We start from the raw sequence: 18913 nt of genomic DNA on the forward strand, positions 1-18913 counted from the left end.
CACTGTGGATATGTGGGATTGTGTTTTATTGTTCGATCGCTTTATAATCTGCTTTTTCAATCAGTAAGAACTTGCAAACACTTTCTTTTCTTATGATTACGGTGACGCATCTCCTGACAAATGTGTTGCCTACGTAGATAATCCTTCTACATTCACTGCTTCAGGCAAGCGGAAAAAATGCTAATGGTGTGTAAGAAATAACCATAATGGGCCTCATTTTCTCCAAGTAAAGATGCAGTCTCTGAGGTCCCTTGAGCATGTGCCACTCTCCCGCCTCCCAAACCCAAGTTGCCCAAGACACTGGATAACCAAATCTATTAGGCCAACTACCTCAATCCTGTAAAAATAATAATAAATTAATTTTCCCCACATGAACTTTATATCCACTCCATAGTGGATAGAAAGGCATAAGAGGGACACATCTCATAGAAAGCCAACAGAAATTGGATGAAAGCAAATAAGCCAGCTATAATTGCTACCATGATTGAAATTTACATTTGACATGAGCTTCCCAGCAGCAAGGGAAGAAAGGGAATTCAGATGATTTGCACAGCTCAGGTTATCCACAAGGAGGAAGATACATTTCTCCTGACAGTGAATTCTGGGACACACTTTGACACAGGACATTGTCAGAGATGCATAATGAGCAGCTTTCTCTGCAGAAATGTTATAGCAAACAGAAGAAAATTGTATATAGCTACTTGAATAAGCCTTGAACAAAACTAAGAACACAACACAGACACATAGTGATAATACTTGCCACATTTTTCTAGCTTCCACTACTTGGGAGCTGTGATGGTGGAAGTTCATTTCATCCTCAGTCCTCACAACAGCCCTGTGGGTAGGTCCTATTATTACCCAGCAAACTGAGGCCCTGGGGTCCTAAATGACTTGCTAAATCACACAGCGAGGAAGTGACAGAACCATGACTCAGATCGAGGCGCTCTGGCTCCTCGGTCTTGTCCCTCAGCTGCATTTTCTCAGAGAGGGACAGGGCTGAGTCACTGCCAACCAGATCCGTGGCCTCGTGTGACCCGGTGGCATACAGGACTGCAGCTCAGCGGAGCAGGTGGTGGAGGAGAGGGGCGGAGCACCGATCAGCGTCTAGTGAGCTCCAGGCCCAGCCGCCATCACGTCCATCTCGGGTGCAGAAACGAGGGCCTGGAGGGACAGGACTTGCCTGGGGCCCTGAAGCCCATAGGTGGCAGGGCCTGCCTCTGGCTGGGGCCCTGGCGCAGGCCTCACTCTGGGTTGAAGGTGACTGCGTGCACCGCGGCCCCACAGGGTGAAGTTCTGGACTTCCTGAGTTGCTCCTCCTGCAAGCCCGTGCTCTGGCCTCAGTTTCTCTTCGACACCAGCTGCAAACTTTAGTAGGCACCAGAGGCCAGGGGCGGGGGGAGCCTGGGCTCAGGGCCCAGTCCAGCCTGTCCAACGCGGGACCACAGGCCCAGCGTGCCAGCGCTCCCAGCCTCCGTGTCTACATCTGTAAAAGAGGGTAGAAGCCTCCCGGGGAGGCCATTTCTGGAGGAAATGCAGTAACCTGGAGCAGAGCCCCAAGCAGAGTCAGCCCTCGGGAGCTGGCCGGGTCCTCGGCAGCACGGCAGAGAGGGACGGTGTGAGCAGGGTAGGCCGCAAATCTCCCGTCCCCACTGGTCCCAGTCCAGAGCCTCCGGCCACAGAGGAACCTCTGCTCCTCCTGCAGACCTGGAAGGAGCCGTGCAGGCAGGAGGAGGGAGAGGGAGAGAAGGCAGCCAGAGTTTCTTTATAACACAGCCCCCAGGAGAGCTGGACGGCACCCACCAGCTTCTGCCGAGTCCCCAGCATGCACTGGCACAGCCCCCTGCTCTGACGGTAGCTGGGCACTGGGTGTCCCCACCTGCCACCTCTGGGTAGGTGAGGGAACTAGCGCTCCAAGAGGAGAGGGCACTCCCCTGGAGTGGTTCCCAGAGATGGGGACGGTGGCCCCAAGCCAGGCTTTGGGCTTCCCTGGATGGGAACCGTCTCAAAGGGCCAAGGAGGAAAGGCACACGTGTCTGGGATCATTTCCAAGCAAAGGGTTGGTGGCAGGCAGAGGGATACGACACCGGGGCAGCTCTGGGGTCCAGCCGTCCCCCACCAGACCACACGCCCTCCAGAGGAAGGAGGCCTGTTCTGGGCACGTGCAAGGAATGGAGGCTTAGGTGCCAGAGGGTTAGGGTTAGAATCCAGCACTGTGACTTCCCAGCCAGTGACCCTCCCATCTGTAGAATGGGGCAGGTGCCGCCTGCCCAGCAGGGTGAACATATAGGATGCAGTTCGAATTCGTGTGCGCAGAGAGTGGAACACACCCTCTGGCCCATGGTTGGGACTCAGAAGAGATGTGTTGACTGACCCCCGAGCCCTTGTGCAGTAGGGACATCGTTACTCCGTGGACACTGCTTCGTTTGACGTGATGTTCAACTCCAGGGCTCCTGGGGCTCCTATCCTCTCTCCCCTGAACCACGGAAGAGGCACTAAGCCAGATGGATGCACCCTCCAGGGTGGGAGTGAGCAGTCTGGAAGGATCCCAGATTTAGGATTAGGAGACCAGGGATTGAGGGCTGGCTCTATGGCTTCTGCTGCATAAAGCAATCACAGTCACCAGCAAGAAAGCAATTGGAAGGGCTATGGCACTGGGGACACTCCACAGCCTGTGATTCCCTCACCCACATCACTTTATACCCGAAGGAGACCCAGCTCAGAGATCTCTAGGCACCTGTCTGAGGTCACACAGCATGCTCATGGAAAGGGTAGAACTGGGACATACCCAGTGCTTCAGCTCCCTGCCAGTGATAGTTCCCAGAGGGCCAGCAGAGCAACAGGCATTTAATACATGCTTATAAAATGTTTGCAGCTTGAACAATTCTGAGGGCCTTCATTGTATGCAGGGCCCTAGCAGCCATGGAGGTGGTGAACTCCCCGTTTTACTGAGTCGATTGTGGTTCAGAGAGGCCATGCGAATTCCCCAAGGTCATATACACAGTAAGAGGCTCCAGGGAGAGCACCTGCACCCTGTGGCCACCCTGTGGCCACCGTCTCCAAATCCTGTCCCCGCCCCAGTCCAAGGGGCCCAGGGGAGACTCCACAGGGCCAGCCCACCCCCTCTTCCCTCCTTCTTCTTCTCCCTCTATTTGCACCAGGGCAGCAAGGGGTTGCTTCCAGGGTCCTGCAGCTCCTGGGTGGCTGAAGGCCTATCTTAGGGACCCACTTTCTGGCTGTCCCAAGGCACCATGGGACCATCAGACAGTTCCCAAGGGAGATAAAGCTGGCAGAGCCGGTGCCCTTCAAGGCACAGAGCGGAAGGAATGGGGTGCAGATCCCACCGCCGTACCCTTGACTTCTATGAGCGAGTTCGAGAAGAGGGGCTCATGGGAAGGGGAGGACCAACACTTACCAGTCCACCCTATGGTAGGCCCGGGGACTACCAGACCTCCAGGGCCGACCCTCTTTACAGCTTCCCAACCAGGACCCAGAGAGGCCAGTCACATGGTGTAACTTGGAATCGAAACCGGGTCTTTCCCATTCCAGAGCCCAGCAGCTGTCCGTCTCGTCTCCAGGTGTCTGAATCCCCCGGTGACTGCTCTCACGGGGGCGGAGGAAGTGGCCCCTCCATGACAGAACACATAAAGGCAGTGACAACCCGAATGTCCTTGGTGGTGGTCCAGGGCCACCATCCCCGCCCCCGCTTCCTTTCCTCCCTCCATCAAACCCAAACGCAGCTGGATCTCCCTCCGGACTAGGTGACTCGAGGCTCCGCCCTCATGGGCCGCGCATGCCCATCTGCCGCAAAACGAGCAGCGGCAGCTTCAGGCCACACCCACTGTGTGCTCCCGGCAGTGGGGTGTCCCATGGAGGCCTCCCCGAGGTACAGCTCAGACTCAAACTGGCCTAGCGTCAGTGCTCGTTAGCACAGCCTGACAGGCCCTACCCCCAGGCTGGTCTGGTCGAGCAGTTTAAAGTTATTGGAAGTGCCTGAAACTCCCAAGGGGCTTTGAGAACCTGGCATGGTGACATAATCCACTAGCCTGCAGGAAGCAGCTGGTGCAGCCTGAGACCTGGAATCTTCCATCGGCACCTGTTGCCTAGCCACAATATGATGCTTCACCTTCATGAGCTCAGGCCTGCCAGCATAACCCCAGAGCTCTCCCCAAGAGCAGACACTCCCATGTGGTCTTCTTGTCACATTGCTTCTAACTGCTGGTGTTCCAGAAACTTCTGTTGGGGTCTCTTGAATCTACTCTTACCTTTTCCTTGGAGCCAAACTGAGCTTCTAAACAGTCAGCAAGGAGTTTGGGATAACCTTCCCTTGGGAGGCCAGCATGTGACAGACAGGCAGTAGGCAGACCTGGTCTGGTGTCACATTTCCAGGCCCTGGTTGCAAATCCCAGATCTGCTGCTATGTGAACCCTGGTGAGTTGCTGTCCCTCTCTGAACCACTTTCCTTCTCTCAGTCAGTGAGGGTAAAAATGAATGTTTGGCACACCCTCTGTAGGCCTTGCACATTGCCCCAGCCCCTGTCTAGCTCCCATGGAGTTTCCCAGGGGTGGATGGTTGGACACTGCTCAGGGGCCCTGTCCTTGGAGATTGTCACTCTCCAACTCCCAGTGGGTAGAAGGGCCCAGTCTCCTCTGGCTATGGCAGCTCACCCCTCTGGGCACGAGTTTCTTTCATCTATATGTGGGGGAATACCTCTTGCCTTCAGGATCCTCTGGGGGTGCAGACCAGCAGAGGTGAGAGAGACTGTACCTGGGCACAGCAGGGACTGGAGCCCCGAGTCTGAGGCCTGGGTTGGGAGCGCCTGGTGTTTTCTTTCTCTCTTCACCACATGGCCTGGCAGACCTCAAGCAGTCCGAGGGTCCAGCCTGGAGGTTCAGCGGTGCCAGGCTGTGGGATGCAGGGTCACCGGGTCAAACAGGTACCTGCAGCCTGAGTCAGGGTCCCCACCGTGGAATGGGCCCCCTCCTGCATTCATCCGACAGGGGCTGAGAATCCCCAGGTACTGAGTCCCCCGGGCCAGGAGCTCCTACCTTCCTCCCCCTGCGCCCCAGGAGGTGGTCTCAGTGGTCCCCGTTTTGCGGATGAGACTCCTGAATCCAAAGGAGGACAAAGACTCCCCCAGGGTGACCCAGGGTACTGGAGGGCAGGCCCAGGACTGTGGTTCTTGTCTCCTGGTGACCCCGCTGGCCCTGCTCTCTGGGGGACCTGTCTCACAGTTATTGAATGAACAAAAAGAAGGGGACAGGGACAAAACCACCCTTTTGGGGCAAATATGGGGGTGCCTTCACTCTGTCCCAACCTCAATTTTTCAAAGTTCTCATGAATTAGGCCCCGTGTTGGAGGCAAGTGGAAGAGGGGACCTCTCCATGCCAGGCCGTGATAGATTTCAACCTTCATTAAGTTTCAACCTTTGTAATCGGCCCCTGAGATAAAGAATGTGCTTCCCATTTTACAGATGAGGGAAGCTGAGGTTTGGAGAGGGGAAGTCATGTCTCCAGGATCTCACAGCTCGAACAGAGGCAGGAAACTGGAGCAACTGAGACAATGGACCCTGGAGCCTGGGGTCACACCCTAGCTCCCTGCCTGCCCTTCCTAGCTTGGGCAAGAACCCTTGGCTTCCAGATCTGAGAAATGGGCAGAGTCCTCTGTGATTTGATCCACAGGAGGCACTTGGTCCAGGGCTTGGCACCAGTTGAATACATGGATTATTGTCATCCTATTATTAATATTTGTTACTTGAGCTGTACTTTAAATCCAGACCAGGAGGCCCCTCCTGTCCTGCTGACCCCATCAACCTGCTTCCTTCTGCTCTCTGCAGGGTGTGCGACGGCCCAGGGTGGGGCAGAGGATGAAGGAGAGGCAGAAGCAGGTTGGATCGAGGGGGCTGCCATCCTCCTCTCTGTCATTTGCGTGGTCCTGGTCACAGCCTTCAATGACTGGAGCAAAGAGAAACAGTTCCGGGGCCTGCAGAGTCGCATTGAGCAGGAGCAGAAGTTCACCGTGGTCCGGGCTGGCCAGGTGGTCCAGATTCCTGTGGCTGAGATTGTGGTTGGGGACATCGCCCAGATCAAATATGGTGAGCATCTCAGTCACAGATCCACATTCTAAAGCTGGAGTCTGGGCAGAGGTGGGACAGGACAGGCAGATGCAGAGTGAGGCTGACCCAGGGAAGGGTCTCTGATCACATCCCAAGGCAGACTGTGTTTCAAGGTCCTTTAGATCCTAGAAGGGATTGGACTTCAGATCAGAAATGGCAAATACTTAGCACATGTATCACTTCTTTCCAAACTCCCACCCAGAGCAGACATTACCAATCAATCACAGCTCAGAGAATGAAGACAGCCTCTGAAGGCCTCTCAAGACAATATTCCAAGGACCACTTCTACTCAGAATGGGTTTATGAGATGAAATTTACTTCCCATCCCTGATTTGGCTGTGGGTGGAAAGTTGCTGGGCTAGTGGAGGTGTTAGAGGGAGCAGAAGCAGATAAGAAGTATTCTGGTCCTAAATACTACCAGTAAGAGAGTGGGCAGGAGCCACCAAAGACAGTCTGGACTAGATATGTTCTGGGTAAGTAGAGGCAGACCATGGTGGGAAGAGAGATAGGTGCGCCCCTCCTCACTCAGCCCTAGAGGGCTTGATATTCCCCAGTAAGGCATCTTGGTTGGGGTCCCCTCAGCCTGCCCATGTCAGACTGGCCTCTTCCAAAAGAATCTCTCCAAGCATGACTGAGACTGGAAAAGGGTGAATCATGGAGATCCCATGGGATCCCAATCTAAGCCAGACCAAGAGGAGCATTTTGTGAAGTACCTGCCCATCTGCGTTTGCAGTATCCCTGGGCCCAACCTCTGCTCTCCAGACCTTGAGCTGTGCCTTGGCCTGTGGTGGGCGCCATTTTGGTTCAGACACCCTGGGGATTCTAGGCACCTGGTTCTCAGTAGAGAACCTTCCCTCACAATCACACCTTGAAGGAAATGTCCTACCTCTCTGGTCACCTGAGACGGCTGGCCAACTCCCCTGCCCTTCCTCCACCAGGTGACCTCCTCCCTGCGGATGGCCTCTTCATCCAGGGCAACGACCTCAAGATCGATGAGAGCTCCCTGACCGGCGAGTCTGACCAGGTGCGCAAGTCGGTGGACAAAGACCCCATGCTGCTGTCAGGTGAGCTGGGGCCCCACAGCCGGCTGGGTCCCACCCCGACACGGAGGGCACTGCCTGAGTGTCCCCTGCATGAGGCCAAAGGAGCTCAGAGACCTCGGTCCTGGGCTCTGGGGTCTTTGAAGCTCAGGCCTCACTGAGAACACGGTCACTTTACACGGGAAACAGTGAACCCCACCCGGGCCCTTGGCGGTGCTCAGAACCCCGGGGCTGGCACCGCGCGGAAAGTCAACCGCGCCTCCTCATCCTGTGGAACGTCCCTTCCAGTGACTTGGATTACTCAAAGTCGAACACCAAAGCTTCTCATCAGGCATGAGAAGGAATCAGTTCGGTGACCATCTCTGTGGACGCTTAGCGTGCGCCTGGTCCCCAGGCTACCGCAGTGGGTAAGGCAGACAAGGCCGGTCCTCAGGGGCCTGTCTGAACTGAGGAGGGAGAGGCCGGGTGGACATGTCAGCAGTGACAGGCGCATGAAGAAACTTAACAGGATGCGCGGATGAGGGCGGAGGAGTCAGGGACAGCCTCTCTCACAGAGGCCACGAGCGAGCTGAGCTGAGTGAGGAGGAGCTGGCCCGTGACTACCGGGAAAAGGCTCACCAGGCAGAGGGAACAGCAAGCTGGAGGCCCAGAGGCAGGGCCATGCTAGAGGATTGTGAGCAAAATGGAGAAGGTGGAAGGACCAGCCATCGGGTCTCATTATTCTGAGTGTGATGGGGATGCCCTGGGATGGCTGGTCACGTTTGCATTTTTAAAAGGTTACTGTGGCTCCTAGGGGCAAGAAAAGGGTGGGGGAGACCCGGCATGGAGGAGGCGCTGGCCAGGTAACACACACTCCTGCAGGGAAACCAAATGGCCTCGTTGTCCTCCGTGCCCAATAAACATCTCTCCCAAGCCCCTGCCCTGGACCAGGCTCAGGCTGAGCACAGGGATACCCGCAGACAATGATTCAGACCTGGCTTCTGCCTTGGGGAGCCCCAGCCCGAATGGACTTGGGGCAACAGACCTACACCTAGCTATTCCACAGCAGAACTGAGAAAGTCAGGATGGGAGCCAAGCACCCAGAGGAGGTGGTGTTGAGCTGGGTTTTGAAGGTTGAGTAGGAGCTCGCTGAGCCTCATTGTGGAGAAAGGGCCCTCCCAGCAGAGACCAGCATGTGCAGAGACCCAGAGGTCCGAAGGAATGTGCAGAATCCTGGAAGACGCACAGGTCTGCCGGGGGGGGGGGGGGGGGGGGCAGATAGAAAGGAGTGAGACTGAGGCTGAGACATTGATTCATCCAGAATGTATCCAACCAACATCTAGTACGCATCTACCCTGTGCCAGTGGTTAATTTGACAAACAAGGTCCCTTCTGTGCTAAAGTTGAGAGTCTAGTGACAAAAATGGCCAATAAAGGAACAAATAGGCGACTTTATTTCAGCTAATGATTTATTAGATGAAGACATACCATTATAATGAGAAAGAGGCCCTGAGGAAGGGGGTCAGAACCTCAGTTGCTCAGGGAAAGACTCTCTGAGAAGGTTGTCTTTGTAAAAGTAGAACACTGAAAATGTCATCCATGACAGAAGGAACAGCAAGTGCAAAGGCCCTGGGGTCTGACCAAGCAACCACTGAAGGTCCCAAGTGCCTTTCTGAAACACAGGGTCACATGAGAGCTCAAGAGATGGTCATAGCCCTTTGGCCCTGGCTCTGACCTCTGGGATGAGGTGGTTGGCAAGGTGGGCATCCCTGGGGGAAACATCTGGGTGAGTCTCTCTTCTGTGGGAGCCCAGGGGAGGCATGGGCCTGAGCGGATGTCAGCGAAGATTCCAGACAGTTTGGAGAAGGAGTGGGAGGGGAGGATGCTGACTGAGGTCTGGGGGGAGTAAATGTCCAGAATCACCGACAGCATCACAAACCAGCCAAAGAGGTCAGCACAGGTGCAGAGAGACCCTGGAAAAGACAGATGGGCAGAGACGGACAGGAAGCCAGCCAGCCAGCCTAGGTGAATCACAGGGCCACAGGGCCTCTGAGCAGAGGCGGGAGAGCCAAAGGGAAGAGAGCCCAACACATAACGCTGCTGGAGGCAGAGGGGAAAGCCAGGAGGCTGTCCAGGGCAGGAGGCAGAAGAGGAGCCGTGAGGAGCTTTTGGGGGGGGCCGAGAGGTTTGGGGAGCATCTCTCCATCTCTGTGTCCCTTCTCCCTGTCTAGGAGGAGCCTCATAGCTGGGGAGGAGCTCTGGATATCTCCAAAGGGACAGAAGTCCCCAGAGGCCAAGGGATCCCACAGGAGAGCCAAGGCCTACAGGCCCTGGGAGACCCTGCAGGCTCCTCCCCACTGGGTGGGCCAGGACGGGGGACTGGGTCCCTGTCCCAGGGCACACTCTGGGTCTCAGCAGGGATCCGAGTGAATCCTGTGACTCTCAGGCTGGTGTCGGCTCAGGAGGAGGTGGCTTGTGAGCACCGAGCTCCGGGAAACCACTTTGAGTCCCCTGAGCCCACGTTGAACTAAGGCTTTGGATTTGATCTGTCCAGTTTGCTGGAAGCCCACGTAGATGGAGGGGCTCTGGCCTCTGCATGTCAGGAGATACCCGCCAGGGTCTCGGGGACGTCCTTGTGGGGAGATGCTGACCAGCTGGCAGCTTCTGTGGTTTACACTGGCTGGGGACCTGGCAGCCTTCTGCAGCCTGGTCCGGAGGTCTGTCCTGACGCATCGTGGAAACTGTGCCCACCGAGCTCCAGAGCCCATGAGCACAGGGAAGATGGCTAAAAAAGAAAAAAATCCAGGATCCCCAGAGTCCCCCCAGGGTGCAGGATGGACCAGATGGAAGGAAACAGTGACCCTACAGCACTGGCGATCAGAAACCCAATTTCCAGGAGGGTCAAAGGCGTGCGGCTCAGTCTAGGCTCCCCAGGAAAATGCAGAAGGGGGTGTAGTTGGCCCAATAGGAAGCAGTGTAAGTGGACAGAAAATGATTCTAGAACATTCCGAATTATTCTGGGACAACAGAGGCTGTCCGTGAGTTCCCAGTCACCGATTGTGAGCGGGCTGTGCGGGCTACAGTGGCCTCTGAGAGGGCACTGCCCCTTCCAACCCTGAAGGCACAGGCTCACCACGCCAGGCCCTCACCCTGTACCTCCCTGCAGGCCCACTTGATTGTCCCCTCTGACCTGCCTCAAAGGACAGACCCTCGTCCCAGATGCTCTTCTGCCTTCCTTTTTGCTCACAGAACTCCATCTGCTCACCTCCCCCACAAAGACTTCCCTGACCACCACAGACCCCTGGCATCACCCCCTTTCTGCCTGGGGGTGCATCTTTTAGCTCTTGCCATTCCACATTGTGCTTGGCCCATTTGGGCACAGCCTTGTAAGGTGGACTGTGTTTTGCACTGTGCAAACCATCCCAAACAAACAACAAAATCCACTGTGGTCCTGTCACCTGACCAAATCTAAGTAGTCTCCCTTTTAAGGACCTTTTTCCATCCTTGGCCATACACAGACAGACAGACCTGGCCATGGTCATGGTGCTCCTGCACCGGTCCTCTTACCAGACAGGTCCAAGCCCCAGGAGCTCTGAGCCCGAGCCTGCCAGGAGGTTGTGCCCAGCCTCACCCCTGGACTCCCAGGACAGAGGAGCTGTGTGGAGTTAGAGAAAAAACTGAGAACCAGGCCCAGCTTAACCATTCCTGCCCTGTGGGATGAACCCGCTGTGTGGCTTGGGCACGTTGCTTCACTTCTCTAAGCCTCAGTTTACCTGTGAGGCTGCTGGGATGTCACTAGTGTTAAGATGGCGGAGGAGTCCCTAGCATCACACTGGCACAGAGCTATTTAACCTGAGAGGGCTCTGCCCTTTCAACCCTCGGTGAAGGGAGCCCGGACTTTGGGGTAAAACGGTCCTGGGTTCCTATCCCAGATCTGCCTTCCTTCACTGGAGACTCCAGCCCATCTTCTTACCCTCTCTGGGCCTCCATTTCCTCATGTCTAAAATGGGCTCGTAACCCCAGTGGGAGAGGTCGTGTGGAGTCTTCCGAAGCACCCATCACCCTCTCTCCCTTTCCCGCCTCTCTGAGCGGCCCCCTCTGCTCCACCTCCAGCTCCTCCCGTTTCCAGGTTCCACCAGGGGGTCTTCCTGGTTGCTGTCTTCCCCAGGCCCTGACTCCCGCCCCAGCCCTCTGCAAAACAGCCATATGGATGCTAATTTTTGTGAATGACCAGACAGCCATCAGCCCCTTACCTATGCACAGAGGCCTTGCTGAACCCCCGAGAAACAGCAGGACCAGTCTAGGGTGCTCACAGGGTCCTCGTGGTGGCTCAGGAACCCCCTAGTGACATCGGACACATTGGTTTGCCTTACTCTCTGGTTCTAGTCAGTTGTCCCAGCCACACTTGGTCTGTGACCCTTCACTTTCCTGAGCCTCCACGTCCGTGTCTGTGCAATGTCCGCCCCCCTGGCCCCCATGGCCTACCCTGCAGGGGCATTATGGGAACCCCAAGCATGCATGGAGGTGACTGTCCTTGTCAAATGCCAGAGACCTGGGGTGCTGCATGGAGCGGGAAGGCTCCAGACAGCCACGCGCCGTCCCCCACGACGGACAATCTTAAGCAAGCCCGTGTCCCACGCGTCTGCAGGCTGGCCCGAGGAGGAAGGCTCAGGAATGGCAGACCCACACGTCTGTGGGAAAACCCAGGAAGAACACAGCTGCTCCTGGTACCACCCTGGGTGGCCACAGAGCTCGCTTTGCAAGAACCAGAAATCCAGATGCGCAGGGACTGTCCCCCAGTGTCTAAGAATCGACGAAATTCTATTTTTTTCCAAAGTCCATGTGGTCAAGCAGCAGATGGTCCCTGGAGAGCACACCCTGACCTGGGTCTGTTTTTTTCAGCTTTGTATTTTAAGATCATTTCAAACTTACAGAAACGTGGCAAGAATGGTCCAGGAGAACTGGGTGTGGTCCAAGTGATTGGCTCCCCTTCAGTCTCTCCCTTCCGGAAGGTGTGTGGCCCTTCTCCCTCGGCGCTGCAGGGGGATCGCCAAGAACCACCGTACTCCCGTGGGTGACCGTGCCCACAGCCATCATATTCAAGAAACTTGACATTGATATGAGATGATTCCCTAGTGAGCCATCCGTAGTCACATTCCACTGATTGTCCCTGTCCCAGGCTGGCATGGCGTATGGGAGGCAGGACCTCCAGGACTTGTTCTTTGGTTTTGTTTTTGTTTTTTTGGTACCAGAGATTTAACCCAGGGGTGCTTTACCACTGAGCCATATTCCCAGGCCTTCATGGTTTTCCTTTTTGAGACAGGTTCTCACCAAATTGCTCAAGGCCCTGCTAAGTTATTGAGGCTGGCCTCAAGCTTACGATCCTCCTGCCTCAGCCTCCTGAATCATTGAGATTACAGAAGTACACCTAGCAGGCCTGCAGGATGGACTTTGGAATGTCTCCTGTCTCTCCAACCTCCCTTAACATGAAACAGCCCCTCACCTTTGCTTTGTTTTTCATGGAAAATCAGCATTTTTGTTTTTAAACTTTTGTCAACAATGAGTCCCTGTGAGAGTCCCCCAAAGCAACGATCCCTCTTACAAGAAAGAGATGTCCAGACTTGTGATTTTTGCAGCATTTCAGGGGATTCATAAATTCCCTAGAGAACCCTGGTCTTGTCCCAATTTGAAGCTGAAGAAACTGAAGCCCAGGGAAGAAGTGTCAGGCCACACAGAGGACGGAGGCAGAGCTGGAGATAAACTCAGACCCTCAGTCCCCCAGCCCCATGATCTTCCCCAGCCCAAGCTCACCTCCAAGGTCTGCATGGACAGTTATCCAGCAACGCGACCTTTTGGAAGCACCTGCACCAGCTTCCCCTGGGAGACAGTAGACCACGTCGATACGTCAGAGGAAGGGGCTGGAGTCAGGAGGCCAGGGTAGAGGAGTGTCCTCCACAGGCAGCAGGGCCTGGCTCCAACAGGACCCCCACCATCCTCCATCATCCCCCCCACAAAGAGTGGTCACAGCACAAGGTTGCACAGGACATCAGTAAACCCTCTGGGGTCTCTGTCCACATCCCATGCCTACTGCCCACCCCACCAAGTTGAAGGTCAGGCCAAGCAGAGAGCCAGACCTGCCACCATGGCCACCACCTCAGGGAGCATAAGACGGCACCGTGACAGCAGAAAGCCCCGTCTGCCGCTCAACCCACGCACTCTCCATTACACTACCCTGCCTCTTCTCCATGAGAGGCAGCGGGGGTGTAGTGGATAGAGCACGGGTTCAAGTCCCGGCTCCACCACTTACTGCTGTGTGACTCTGGGCTGTCACTCAGCCTCTCTGAGCCAGAGAGGCCACAGGTGGGCAGAGGGCGTTGGCTTGCATTTGCACCAAAACCTACCTCATAGGGCTGTTGTGACGGGGACATGTTGCCAGCTGTCTAGCGCTCTGTGAACCTCTGTTATTACTGTGTCAATGACAGCGGGGTGGGAGAAGAGTGTCTTGGCAGGGAATCCTCTTGGCTCTGCTTGGTGCTTGTGCCAGGAGGTGAATCCTAAGCCCTCAAGCTGGCCCTGCCTTCCTCACAAGCTCTCTTCACCCAAGGAGGCCCTCAGGAGATATGGCTGCCTCTCCCTTCTCCTTGGGCAGAAATAGACCTAGGAGGTCAAACCAAGGGGTCAAGGAGCCCTGGGTTCCCGGCCTGACTTCTGCATACCCTCTGTGCAACCTCCATCGGTCATTTGCCCTCTCTGGGCCCAGAAGACCCATTGAGAAAAGCAAAGCCCCTCTAACTTTGTCACTGAGGGTGCACTGTGCCCTGCTTTCTAAACCACGAGGCTTTGACCTCAAGATGACCAACATGTGGGCCAGCCTGGGGGAACCGGCTTCTGCTGTTCAGGGTGGGCCTGAGTCTGAGATGGGCTCTGAGCATGTTCTGGGGAAGGGTCCTGGCCTCGTCCTCCGCTGCCGCTGAGGGGAGGGGCTGGGTGTGGCCTGTGAGGCCCTGGTCCAACCCCAGCACAATTTTTCAAAAACCCACAAGGGGACCAAGATGAGGGGCAGGCAGAACTGACAGTCCCTTGGGCAGTGGCCCCAGGTTTCCCCAGCCCTGGGCTCCCTTTTTCTCTCACTGCTGGATGGGAGCCAGCCCCTGCGTGGCTGGCTGACCCAGCTCCCCCCACCTCACCCTCGGGCTGACCATCCCGGCTCTGGCCTCACGCGACCTCACAGACAAAAGGCGCCCGGATTGTCTGTGGCACGTGGGGAGTTGATATTCCTGTCTTCCCCCTCCCTCTCCCCCCAAATGCTTTCAGCGGCCCTCTATGGAACACCAAGCTTCCAACTCCGCTCAGCCCCGCTCCCTTCGTGAGCCCTGAGTGTCTGCCACATGACCCACTGCTGTGGCACCAGCCCCTCCCACCTTTGCCTGGAATGGCCCAGAACGCCCATTGCTGAGATGTGGTGACCTCAGCCAGGACCCTCCCCACTTCACAGGGCAAAACTGAGGCCCAGAGAGGAGAGGGGCTGACCTAAGGCCCCACAGCAAATCAGAATCAGACAGCAGACTAGTTCTCCAGCCCAGGGCCCTCTGCCCACACCCTGATGCTTATGTGCTCTGGGGGGCTCCCTGGGGAGCAAGAAGAGGCAGGAGCTGCAGGGCAGTGTTCAGGGACCATGCACAGTGAGGTCCCGCTGCAGGGGCCCCCATACCCAAAGGGCTCTCGCCTCTGCCCCTGCACAGAGAGCCCGCAGTTCTTCCTCTGAGTGAGGCAGTCAGCCGACCTTGAACTCCAGACCTGTTGTCCCACCTTTAGAGCCGTGGTTTTAAGCATCACTCTCTGCAAGGGACTCGCAGAGCTGGGCTGCCTGTGCTCTGGGCCTTGCTGGAGGACAAGGGTAGCGCCCAGGGAGGCGTGGGAAGCGGGGGGCAAAGCTGGGACCAATGTGGCCTTTGTAAGACCATAAAGTTGATGTTGGGGGGCGGGGGGTGGCGTGTACTCTCCATTTTAAGTGCAGTACATGCCCACCAGGGGAGATACCGAGAAAGGAGGTCCCGGGGGAGAGGGCTGCAGTGGCACCCCAGGGAGGCGCGCACAGGCCCTGCCAGCCAGGGGCTCCCTGGGGAGCCAGGCCTGGGAGCACCCCCAGGAAGACTGCAGAGCCAGTTCAGAGGAGGGAGATGAAGTCTTCTCGTGAGGGTCAGGAGGGCCAGCTAAGGGAAGGGACATTCATCCTGAGCCTTGAGGAGGAGGTGAGTGGAGGCAGGGGCCTGGACACAAAGGCCTGGGAGCTGTGCAGGCTCGGAGGGAAAAGGCCACCCAGCAGGAGTCAGCGGTAAAGGACCAGCAGAAGGCTGGGGCCTGATCCCCGGGTGCTGACTGAGGGATTCGGATCCCAGGGAGCTACCCAAACCCTCAGCAGGGTACCTGAGCTGGGGGACACTCATCAGAGTGGCATCCGGGGGGGTCTACGGGGACACAGGAGGGGACCAGAGGGGAAGGTGGAGGCCTCCAGTTCCCCTGCCCCATCTGGTGTGCGGTTCCTTCACCCCAAGCCAGCCTCTGGCTTCCTCCTCCCTCCTCCTGCCTCCGGATACAGATGCAGAGCTGCCAGTTGCCTGCTGAGATGGGAGTGATTAGATTAGAAGGCGATCTGAGGTCTGATTATCGTGGGTGGAAACTGGCCCCTGCGTCTCTTGCCGTCATCCGTGCTGGGGAGGTGAAGAGCAGCCTCCCTGTCACCACCCAAGCCAGAGGACCAGCACCTTCATTTCTCAGCTCCCTTTCTTTACTCATGCGTCGAATACTCAGATCCTGGGGACTTGTCTCCTGGACAGAGTGGCGTGTGACCCTGACGAGAGGCAGAGACTTCAGTTCCTGGCTCTGGCTCTGCCCCTTGCCAGTGGTGGGGGTGGCCCTGGACAATCACCTCTCCCCTCCCAGCTACAGTTTCCTCCTGCGTAAACTGAGGGCCAGTGTGAGCTCTATGAGGTAGCATTGCTCGTGTTGGGCAGCACCGTGCCTGCCACGCAGTAGGTGTGTTTTAGGAACTAGCTGAGTTGCTGTTACTGCCATCTCCACTCTGTAAATGCAACCACACGTGATCCTTTCTGTCTTTTGAAGTCACCAGTGACCCTCCTCACCCCCCACGTGATGTCAGTTACCTCGCTGGTTGAATGGTGGTAGGCAATGACCCAGCCCCGCACAAGCCGTCACAGAAAGCGTCTTGTCAGAAGTTGTTACAATAACCGAGGTCCTGATACGGGGCCTTGTGGGGACTGGGCCGCTCCTGAATCAACCTGAGACGGGAAGTCGCCGGGCCAGCTTGCTCAGCCCAGAGTCGGTATCTGAACTCATTCCTGGGTTATGCCCACCCCGTTCCCTACATGAGATTCCTGTCTGGGGAATTTTCCCGTCTGAGAATCTGGGTTCCGTGACAGTGAACTGGGCCCACTCTGTGAGCCTTGGTGATGTGCTTCCCACATCTGTGCCTGGACAGGCTGACATTCGCTTGTCTTCAGGGAGCTCACTGGAGAGTCTCTCCACCTTCCTGCAGAGCACTTTGAGGTCCTAAAATTCACATGACCAGATGCTAGTGTGGCACACATTCACTCATGTACAGGCATGCATGTGCACATGTGTACACATGCACACACACATGCATACACACACACGCACACACACTACCTCAAGATATCACACAGATCCTGGCAGGAAAGGGATGAGGCAGGTGAACTCTTTGAAAAGAGAGAGTAGTTTCTTGCATAAGGAAAATGCCTTGGGCCCTGACCCAGAATACATCGACTCGTATTTTAGATACGATTCTAATGAACTTGCTGACCTAGGTTTCAAAGCCCAAGCAACGAAAAGGGTGTTAGAGACAAGTTGCAACTGGAAACATGGAGAAGGGGCACCCAGTGTTGAAGGGCAAGCAGAAAAACTTTAAAAAGCAGATTCGAGTTCAAGAAGCAAGTCCTGGAGGGTTGGGCATCAGTATAGAGGTCCCCAAAGCCTCACCCTGGGCAGGGGAAGTCCCATGTGGTATACTGTGTGCACAGCGTGGCCTGAGACACAGCAATAGGCTGGGACAAGGATCTTACTTCTCCATTTAAAAAGGAAGGGCAAGCTGCATTGTAGAAAGGTGTCTACCCAGAGTGGTAAAATTTAAAGTCAGGGGGAAAAATGGGTGTCTGGAGAGCAAAAATTCACTTATGCAGATCTGTCAGCTTCCCGGGCTGGACCCAGCCATCCAACTCAGGGGCATTAAACATATTCACACTCATGCAGCTATCAACACCATCCATCTCCAGAACTTTTCATCTTCCCAAACTAAAACTCTGTCCCCATTAAACATGAACTCCCTGCTCCTCTTCCCCAGCCTCTGGTAACCCCCGTCCTACTTCCTGTCTCTATGAATTTGATTATTTTCAGGGACCTCACATGAGTGAAACCACATGGTATTTATAGTCCATTTGCAACTGGCTGAGTTCATGTAGCACAATGTCCTCAAAGTTCATCCATGTTACAGCACATGTCAGAATTGTCTTCCTCTTGAAGGCTGAATAATACTCTCTGTTGTATAGACAGAGTATCAGCTTGCTATAGTAATACATGCATATTTTTGACATGTCTGTGGCAGCACAATTCACAGTAGCCAAGTTATGGAACTATCCTAGGTGTCCACTAACAGATGGGCAGATAAAGAAAATGTGGTATATATACTCCATGAATTTTATTCAGCCATAAGGAGAGAATGAACATGTCATTTGCAGATAAAAATATGGAACTGGAGGTTATATGTGAAGCAAAATAAGTCAGACTCAGTAAGTCAAAGGTCACATGTTTTCTCATATGTGAAAACTAGAGAGAGAAAAAGTAGTAAAATGAAACTTATGAAGAAAAAGAGATGCTTCATCCCTTACAGCTGGCCCTCCAGATCCTTGAAAGAATTCTAGTGCCTTTTTGGAACCCAGTTTGAGAAATCTGGAATTCTGGGAAGAGGGTCCTTAATCTTTCTTGCAGCATGGACCCCTGAGGAGGTGTGGTATTGTTAAGTGCCACCTCTGCTCTGAATAAAGTTTTGCAGTGCATAGCATAAAACACATTGGATACAACCAATTATGCTGAAATAAAGAAGTATAAAAATGAGAGTATAGAAATGTATGCACTTCCTGATTAACACACTGAAACAAGATTTGTCAGGATGCTTAACAACCACCAAAGTTTTAAAATCTGCAATTGCTATGAAATGATACCAAAAAAAAAAAAAACCTGAGAATTTTGTAATGTGTGTGATGTTGTCCTGGGCACCCACAGCATTCCTACATTTGTGGTGGGAAGAAACGCTAAATGGCAGCCAGAGGTTTGTGAAAACAAAGGCATATTTGTTTCTCATCCAAACCCAAAGACCTCTGAATTCTTTCCACAAATAAGGAGGGAAGGTGGACCCCATTTTGAGCAGTGTCCAATCTTCAATTAGCTCTTCTATACTAATCACAGAATTAAGCAGGATGTGGTTTAGCTCCAAATACTATCAATAAGGAAAAGAAAGAGTATCCCCATCACCACTTGAGCTCTAAGGGAGGGAAAGGAAGGGGGAAAGAGAGACAAAGGAAGAAAGTGACCTTCCAGACCAGGGTAGTATGTGGTGAGCCTGAAGATGATTGGGGGGCCTGAGAACTGAGGACTGAGGAACTGCTTCAGCCCCAGGCCCATCCTGGCACTATCCTGAGTTGAAATCATCTTAAGGAGCCCACTGCACATATAAGTGTGAACCTTAACCA

The 18913-nt window shown here is 54.8% G+C and overlaps 1 protein-coding gene across 1 annotated transcript in view; it reads left to right on the top strand.

The window, feature by feature from the left end:
* ATP2B2 (ATPase plasma membrane Ca2+ transporting 2) overlaps window positions 1–18913 on the top strand; it is a 406022-nt gene that overhangs the window by 295578 nt on the left and 91531 nt on the right. Inside the window, 2 exon segments of the mRNA XM_079122219.1 lie at window positions 5834–6091; window positions 7051–7176. Coding sequence (XP_078978345.1) covers window positions 5834–6091; window positions 7051–7176 — 384 coding nt within the window.

Source organism: Sciurus vulgaris (genome assembly GCF_902686455.1).
Source record: "Sciurus vulgaris genome assembly, chromosome: 19".
Taxonomy (NCBI): domain Eukaryota; kingdom Metazoa; phylum Chordata; class Mammalia; order Rodentia; family Sciuridae; genus Sciurus; species Sciurus vulgaris.